The sequence below is a fragment of the Terrapene carolina genome, unplaced genomic scaffold (assembly GCF_002925995.2).
Source record: "Terrapene carolina triunguis isolate 2854851 unplaced genomic scaffold, T_m_triunguis-2.0 Scaffold130, whole genome shotgun sequence".
NCBI lineage: Eukaryota > Metazoa > Chordata > Testudines > Emydidae > Terrapene > Terrapene triunguis.
Window position 1 is genome coordinate 476,520 of NW_020664481.1, and position 8,607 is coordinate 485,126.

At 52.2% G+C, this 8,607-nt stretch overlaps 1 protein-coding gene across 1 annotated transcript in view; it reads left to right on the top strand.

Moving 5' to 3' along the window:
- CDH22 (cadherin 22) overlaps positions 1-7,431 on the top strand; it is a 94,940-nt gene extending 87,509 nt beyond the window's left edge. Inside the window, exons 10-11 of the mRNA XM_026652774.2 lie at positions 3,124-3,375; positions 5,179-7,431. Coding sequence (XP_026508559.1) covers positions 3,124-3,375; positions 5,179-5,717 — 791 coding nt within the window. The 3' untranslated portion in view covers positions 5,718-7,431. The remainder of the gene's footprint in view (positions 1-3,123; positions 3,376-5,178) is intronic.
- The last annotated feature ends 1,176 nt before the right edge of the window (positions 7,432-8,607 follow it).

Below are 8,607 nucleotides of genomic sequence, written 5' to 3' on the forward strand. Positions count from 1 at the left end.
TGGGGAAGGGGATACAAGAGACATCTGTTGCGGATACATTTGTCATTTTGAAGGGAGAACACGGTACGTTCCTTGACCCTTTGCACTAAATACCTTGGGGATATATGGGAAAACAGCTACAAACTAACTATCTCTCTGTTCCCTCCTTATCTCTATTATTTCTGCTAGAGTGAGTGAAACTGCAGCCATCTGCTAGAAACACTGACCAATACATTTCTACTTTAACATGTAAGCAGTTAGCACAGAAGTAGATGAGAGTTCACAAGATGGAGTCTGGGGGTTTCAGATAGGCCCAAAGCAAAAGAGTTTCATCGACACTTTGGCCTTCCGCTCTCCCGAGTTACCTGGTAGCTATGCCTAGTGGATCCCAACAACCCCAGTTCTCTGTGACAAAAAGATACCAATAAAGTTAAAAGGCAGAGTGCATAAAACTGTAATTCAGCCCATCGTCATGTACTGAACAGCGACTTGGGCACCCCCAGGAAAGGAAATCAGTATGTCGCCGCAATGGAGATGAAGATGTTGACATGGTCGAGTAGTTGGACGCAGTGACAGGAAATGAAATGGGGTTGTACGGGGCCTAGTGCGGGTTGCTCCAGTTAAGAACGATGTGGGGGATGTGAGGCTAGGCTATGAGACGCGAGAGCTAGATCGGTAAGCTGGCGCTTGCAGTTATTCTGGATGGAAGACGACCACGGGGGCGACCAGCCTGCACAACAGGCAGAGTAGGAGTACGAGTTGTGGAAGTCACCCGCCCTCAATAGGGAAGTGACGAGAGAGGCGCAGAATATCCCAAGACGTGCCAGAAGGGAAGCTGTGCTGACTGCTTCCAGCATTGGTGTATTTAGTCAATAAAAACCTCATAATGTACCTGAGTCTGCTGCAGAGTCTGACTCTGGAGACCAAGCCCTGGAAAACAGGGACCTTGCTACAAAGTGTTCAGGCCAAAGTGTGTGTGACTAAGTGATGGCTTGACACACATCAGGACAGTGGCAGGGTGAGCCGTGACCCCAGTTCTTGGGTGTGACCGAACTGCTCAGCACAGGACTTTGCTCCACTTTCGCGGCTCCGATAGTCCCTGGTGTAAGTTAGAGCAGCCTTGGCTTCTCCAGCCTCTACCTAAGCAAGGGGCTATTCCAGCATCCCAAGAAGAGCTGGAACATTGAGATAGTCCTGCCATGCCTCATTTTCCCCAACTACTCCCAGGCCTGCCAAGGGGAGCGGTAGAGTCACTGGACCAGCTCTGTGCAACCCAAGAATTCCCCCTACTCTGGGGCAGTTCCCATGGGGCCAGATTCTCTTGTTTCTGGCCCCATTGCACCGCCGGATCAGGACGGAAATCGGCCCCTGGCTGCTGGTGGGTTCTGCCCTTGCCATAATGTTCTCTGCCCATTGGTTTGTTTCCATTGTGCTCCTCTTGCTCTTTCACAACTTCTCTAAGGCCTATCCCGATCTCCTGGTTATAGGCCTTTGCCATGCCCACAGCTCATAGAATCATAGAATATCAGGCTTGGACGAGACCTCAGGAGGTCACCTAGTCCAACCCCCTGCTCAAAGCAGGAACAACACCAAGCTCCATGGACTCCTGACTTCCTGGTCTTTGCATGGCCAGCACATCGACCCTGACTCGCACAGCGTGCTGCCCCGTCAGTGACTTCTCAGCCCGCACAGCTCCCAGTCCACATGCCCATTTCCATAACGGCCACAATTAGAGCAGATGTCTTTGCCGATCGAAAAGCTGATTGGTACAGAAAGGGGCCAGGCCAGCATACATCAGCTGGGATGGGGAGGGAGTTTGCATGCAGCAGCCCACCCTGCTGTCAGTGGGCCATTTACATTTCAGTAAAGAGGGCAGGCAGATTCAGCAGCCACTTCTGACATTTGGTTACAATTCTTCCATTGGTAGTGCAGGTCCTCCCCCTGTATTTCCTCTCTGCTGCTTTCCCGTGGTCAGGACTCTCCAGAAGTGGGGAAAGGCAGCCATGCTGTCCCTCATCCCCTTTCCCCAGTCCTGTTGCTCCAGGTAGCCTGGATTATGAGCTAGAATCACTCTCCCAGTTTCCAGGTCAGTGTCGGTGCCCAGTAAGCAGCTGGTGTTACAGCATCTGGCTGCTCTTTGCCTGGGGGCTGGTCGTTACTCTCTGTTCTCCTCGGTATGGATTGAGTTTTTAAAATATTGTTAAAGCACCTTGAGGCTGGGGTGGCAGAAAACATGACAGGCTGGAAGCTTACAAAGAGTTCCTCCTGCCCCTTAGGAAGTTCGGAGGTGGCCCCGAACCTCAGACTAAGACCTAGGTCTGCTCTAGAAATCGTTCTGGGGCAGTTCTTTGGCCTGTGTTACGCAGAAGGTCAGACCAGACGCTCACAATGGCCCCTTCTGGCCTTGGGATCTCTCAGTAGACCTGGCCCATGGCTCCAGGTGCATGTTGACACATGGAGACAAGGAAAACAGTGTTTCAGACTGCAGCTGGCGTCCCTCGAGTCCTGCCTGGCTCAGGGGCTGAGCTAGTTGGCCCAGGAGCTGTATCTCTGATCTTGTGACGGTCTTTGATCCCCTCTCAGCGTCTGAGGCCTGGCAGCTTGCTCCAGGAGAACCTCGGCATGGACACTGGAGCGATCAGAAGATTTTCTGAAAATGTTTGTGCTTCCTCTGCTTTCCGTGTGTTATTTACCCGAGTGTTTGATACCCATGTGCTGCTGCTGCCTCCCATCTCCCTGTCACCATTAGTCTCACTTTTGTGCCATGCACTTGGTTTAGGGAGCTGCCCCAGACTGCCACAGGCCATTGGGCTTGGGTGGGGATTCAGGCAAACCAGACTCCCAAGCCGTATTTTCAGTGCAGTCTGAAGAGGCCAGCTCCTGTGGGAGTGTTCATGCCAGCTGGGTGCATAGGCACCTGCTATACATGTTTGAGAATGCATGTCAGGCCCACTGGTGGGTTGGAGGCATTGCTGCTTCTTCCAGTGGCAGAGCCAGAGGAAGCGTGGGAGGAGCAGCATGGTGAGGAGGGCGGTTGGGATGGCATGTTTCTCTCATGCTGGCAGTAAGGGGCCGGGGCTGTTTGGTGAAGCTTTCTGTGGGCACTGGCGGTGACACTGCTTGTGGGTTTCTTGCTCTCTCCAGACAACACGGCCGCGGTGCACACGCGGAGAGTGGGCTTTAACCGCCAGGAGCAGGACATTTACTTCCTTCCCATTCTGGTGGTGGACAGTGGGCCTCCCGCCCTGAGCAGCACGGGGACTCTGACCATCCGGGTGTGTGGTTGTGACAGCACAGGGGCCATCCAGTCCTGTAACAGTACAGCCTACGTCATGTCTGCAACGCTGAGCCCCGGCGCTCTCATCGCACTCTTGGTTTGCATCCTCATCCTGATCGGTGAGTGTCCCAGCCTGCCTCTCTTTAGCCGTGCTCTTCCTCTCCTCCCTCCTCCCTCCCCTACATCTCTCTTCTCTTTCTCCTATCCTCTCACAAACACATCAGTGAGTGCAGCTGTCTCTGGGCTGGAATGTCCCTGCTGTTTGGCACCGGTCCGACAGCAGCTTCTCACCTTTGCCACCTGACTCCTTGATGGTTTTCTGCAGAGCAGGAGAGGCAGTAAATTCACCTGTCCTGCAGGGAGAAGCCTGCCCGAGCTGATTTCAGACAGGAACCCTCCATCCAGAGAAGCCTCCGTGCATGGAGCCCATTCCATGCCAAGTCCGAGAGCCTCCAGAACTTGGTTTATGGAAGTGTCCCAAGCCACCTGCAGATGGACCAGCATCCTGCGTGACCACGTGACACACAGGCAAAAGCTGGAGTGTTGTGCTAGCCGGTTTTTTAACACCCCTTGTGCTGGCATCTCAGAGAGCTCCTTATGCAGAGAAGGGACAGTGTTTCTGTTGCAATGACGCCCAGAGCTGAGCCCTGCCCTGAGTTGCTCACAGTTGAACTGAAGACAAGCAGGGTCCCAAGCACACAGAGGAAGCCAGGGAAGGTAACAGTGACAGGAGACTTGGACACAGCAAGATGTTGTCTAGTGAAAGGCCTTGTGGGGGTGGGTCAGCATTAAAGTCTAAATAAACAAGGAATATGATTGTTGTCCGAGTCCCTGTCATGACTCTGATACGTAGGAGCCCCCGCCTCTCCCGTTGGTCTGACTGATCAATTGTTCCCTGAGCGTTAGGCTCCATGCCTGGGAGTGTCATCGGCTCCTGTGACACTGGGTCTGGCTGAGACCTGTTCTGGGGATGGCAGTGATTACATGGGGCAGGAAGATCCCTCCACATAGCGTGCCTCCTCCCTTGTTTGGGCAGGCACAGACTGGGTCTGGGCAGAGGGAGGCCGCCACACACAGGCCTGTTTGCACATGTCAAGGGAGGAGCTCATGTTTAAAATAACGGAGATGATCAACAGAGTCACTTCCCACCCTGCGGTGTCCCTGCTGGCTGAGCATTGTCAGGGAACATGCAGGACCCCGGGCATTGCTGGAGAAGTCTCTCTTTAGAAAACCCTTTCCACAGGGTGCACTTTACATCGGTTTCATTTTCCAACGCAGTGCAAACAAATTTCTGCCTAATTGCCCACAAACAAATAAAGTGCACATCAGTGCGCTAAAGGTGATGGGATGAATAGCTGATAATCCAGGACTCATCTGCATCTTGCTGCTCCCACTCTGTGCCATCTGCTCCAGAATCACCCTCCAGCCATTCTGCTGCTGCCATGCCCTGCTCCCCCTTTTCTCCTTGTCTCTCTCAGAACCCATCCTTCCATCTCTGTTGCACTTTCCCCTCCTGGGGGGTGAGTGCCCTGGTGGCTATGGAGAATGCAGCTGCCCCAGTTCTCTGGCACACACCACAGAGACCAGCACTAGCTCCAGCCTGCACTGTCCCCCACTGGGGACCCAGGGACAGCGACAGCAGAATGTCGTCGCTATGGGCCTGGCCCTCAGCTGGCGAACTGGCCAGTGACGCCAATTCCCACCAGCCAAGAGGGCTGCAGCTCTGGTCTTCCCTCCCTGGGGGCATGTTCTTCCGCCATGAATGGGCCATTTGGGCGCCATGTCCCTTGCCCTGCACACCAGCCCTGAATGCAGGCAGCCCCTCCACTGCTAGAGAGGGAGCCGTTCACGCTCACTCTCTGCCCTCTCCCCAGCTCGTCTCCCAGGCGTGCTGCCCCACTGACGTCTCTTTCCCTCTCCAGTGCTGGTTCTCCTAATCCTCACTCTGAAGCGACACCACAAGAGCCATCTGACGTCAGAGGAGGATGAGGACATGAGGGACAATGTCATCAAGTACAACGATGAGGGAGGTGGGGAGCAGGACACCGAGGCCTACGACATGTCAGCCCTACGCAGCCTGTATGACTTCAGTGAGCTCAAAGGCAGCGACGGCGGGGGAGGGCCGGGAGACGGGGGCATGACTAGTAACTTGCCCTCCGAGCTCCATGCCCTCCCACAGTGGTTCCAGAACCCAGACCTGGACTTCTCCATGTTCAGAGACTACATCAGCAGGAAGGTGGATCAGGCGGACAAGGATCTGTCTGTCCCACCATACGACTCGTTCCAAACCTACGCCTTCGAGGGCTCAGACTCCCCTGTCCCGTCCTTGAGCTCCATCAACACCTGGTCCACCAGCTCAGAACAGGACTTCTCCTATCTGAGCAGCTGGGGGCCGCGCTTCCGGCAGCTGGCGGCTCTCTATGCCGGGCATAAAGGTGAGGAGGAGAGCGAAGAATCCTAGCCACAATTAACCAAAAACCCACAACGAGACGGAGAGAATGATTTCCGAACTTGGGGATTCTCCAGGCTTCCCATGTCTTCGAGGGCTGCTGCGGAAGCAAGCTCAGGTCAAACAATAAGGACAATATGTCGTCCAGATAGCAGAGTCCCTCCACCACGCACCCTGGCATGGAAGGAGAGACATCAAGGACCATTTTGGACAGGGCGAGTGATGGCTTTATGATGTGCTCTTCGTTAGCCGCCTCTTATTAGAGGCTCTGTAGCACACACATAGCGAGGCTGAAGTGCCCAAAGGAGCTGTTGTTACCATCCTAATCGCTTTCATAGCAATCTCCATTAAAGCACTCCATGTTAATTTAAGAAAGAGAAAATCTAATTCAAGAAAATTCGGATGGGATTTCCCCCCCACAAATTATCATTTAAATCGATCTGTTCAATGAGCCCGGTTAAGGAGAGGAAGAAAGAAAGAGGAGCCTTTTGTTGTCTAAATTGTTTTTGTCACTTGATTCAGAGCATCTGATGTGCTTTGATTTTTTTAAGAGCTTTCCTTGCAGAGCGAAACAAGCTTTTAACTTTTGTTCTGTTTTTCTCCCCCTTATATTTACTGATTTTTCTGAGTCTCTTTCTTCTTTCCTTGTATTTCAGTTCCTCTAGTTGTGGCGAGCTGGTGTTTCTGTGCAGGATCCCAGCTGCTTACAATCAGTGGAGCAGTTTACATTTGCTGCGTTTTGGAGGTCCTGGGTGCTAGTTCTTAGGTCAGGTCCTTTAAAGAGAAGTTTTTACACTAGGGTCAAACATACTTTGCTTCCGAACTGGGCTTGGGTTTCACCTCATGGTTTTTATTAGAATTTTCCTGTCCATTTTTGCCATGTATCACAGATATTTATGTTTATGCCAACATCTACCCCTCCTGCTTAATCCACAGTGAAGTCATTGTTCTGAGGTTCTGGCATCCCAATGATCCCCATGGCAACAAACTGTGATATCACTAATACGGGATTATGACTATGTGGCTGGACTGTGGGCAGTGATGCTGAAATGTGAAGGAGGAAGCTCTCTGAGCCCATGTCGTAGAGGTAACAGTAGAGGGAATGCAGCGCATCCCTAAAGGATAGCGCTTTCTGTGGGAAGTTCTCAGCCAGCCCCAGGGCCTGAGGTCTCAGGTTCGTATGGGTTGCAGTGTATGCTCTCACAGGCACAGCACTTCAGCCAGCCTGCTGCAGCCTCCCCAAACGAGGTAGCCTGGATGGCTGAGAAGTGAGTGAGCCTCTTTGGCCTATTCAGTTCTTGAGCCACATTCTGCAACCAACAAGAGTGCCAAGTAGTGCCAGCTGCGTTTGTGGGTGTGAGGTGGATGCACTTTCCAGCAGGCACAGGCCTGACAACACTAACAACTCATTTCACCTCAGCCACTGAATATCGGTCAGTCGATCACAGCCTTCGATGACAAGTCCACCCCAGCTCTGGGAGCAGGCCTTGTGGAGGTGCCAGACACCACGCGCCATCAGCAAAGCCAAGCCATGCAATCCCCCAAACCCAACTTATTTATTTATTTATTTATTTATTTATTTTTGCAAGTTTGCCCTAGAGTGAAAGTCCCTTCAGGTTTCCACAGAAACTGCTGGCAGAAGAGTTCTGTTTATATTTCAGGGCGAGCAGGGGGCTCTAGGAAAAATTACCAGAGAGTGTGAGCCATCGGTCCCCCAAGGGGGTGGTCAAGTACGAGCACAATGTAGTACCAGGAAACATAGTACGGTTAATTCGGAGCTTCCCGGCAAAGAGCAGTGCTGGAGGGTGAGAACTGGGGTCAATGAGGTGGGAAAGCACTGGCTGCCCGAATGCCGCGGTCCACAAAATGGCATTTGAGGGACATGCTGAGTATCGCAGGGACATCTTCAGATCAGTGAAATCCCAGCTAACGTTTTGGAGCCCTGTTCAGCAGGGCACACAAGCAGCTTCCTGTGTAGCTCGGCTACAGCAGCTTATCTGCTGATATGGGAAAAATCAATGTCGTAATTGATACATAACTGATAAGGGGCTTGTCATAGTCATTGGGTTTGTCCCCTTAGCCTAGCCACAGTCAGTGTTTTCTATCCCAGTTGCCAATTCCTTGGAGACTGTGTTTGAATATAAATGTATGTGCATGTTCATTTTCTATTGTGGTCTGTTTTCCAGCCGTTTGTATTGCCCTGAGCTGCAGAGAAAGCCCCATGCTGTGGTACGGAGGGGGCTAGAAGGACATGTTAGAAAAATAATAGTCTCTGCCTGTTGTTCCTGCGACAACAGGTTCCCCCTCCCCTGCTGCAGCCACTCAAGGCTCACGTGCTGTTGAGCATCTGAGTCCCCAACTCAGGTGTTTTTTGGGAGACTCTCCCAAGCCAGCCAGAATTCAGCATTTAAACTTTGAACAAGCAGAGTTGCTCATCTCTCTGGGTCTCAGTATGGCTGCAAAGGCTGGGGGAGCCGCCCCTATCTTGGTATCTGTGCAAGTCTCTCATGTCCTGGATGCCACACGTTGTCTGTTAGTCCTTTACTGTGATTTTTCCCCACTGATTTTAGAGAAGCAGCCAGATAAATGGCCTGTTTCATTTACCAGGCAGTCAGACAGGCTTTACTCGGGTAGCTGTTCCTCCCACCCCCAAAGCACTGCCTTTGAGCATGCTCAGTCACTCCCAGACAATGCCACCAATTCAGGAGTAAGAGAATGGAGAAAGGCCTCTCTTTCCTCAGGAACTTTTTTGTGTTTTCCCTCTGGGACAATGAACCACTCTGCCCAATCCCCTGCTGAACTGGCCTTTGCTTTAGGAAGGGCCTCATGCAATTGCCAGGGATTGTCTAGCAGAGGATGCAGTCTTACAGGGTATGTATTCTGAATTACCAAACTGGCTTCC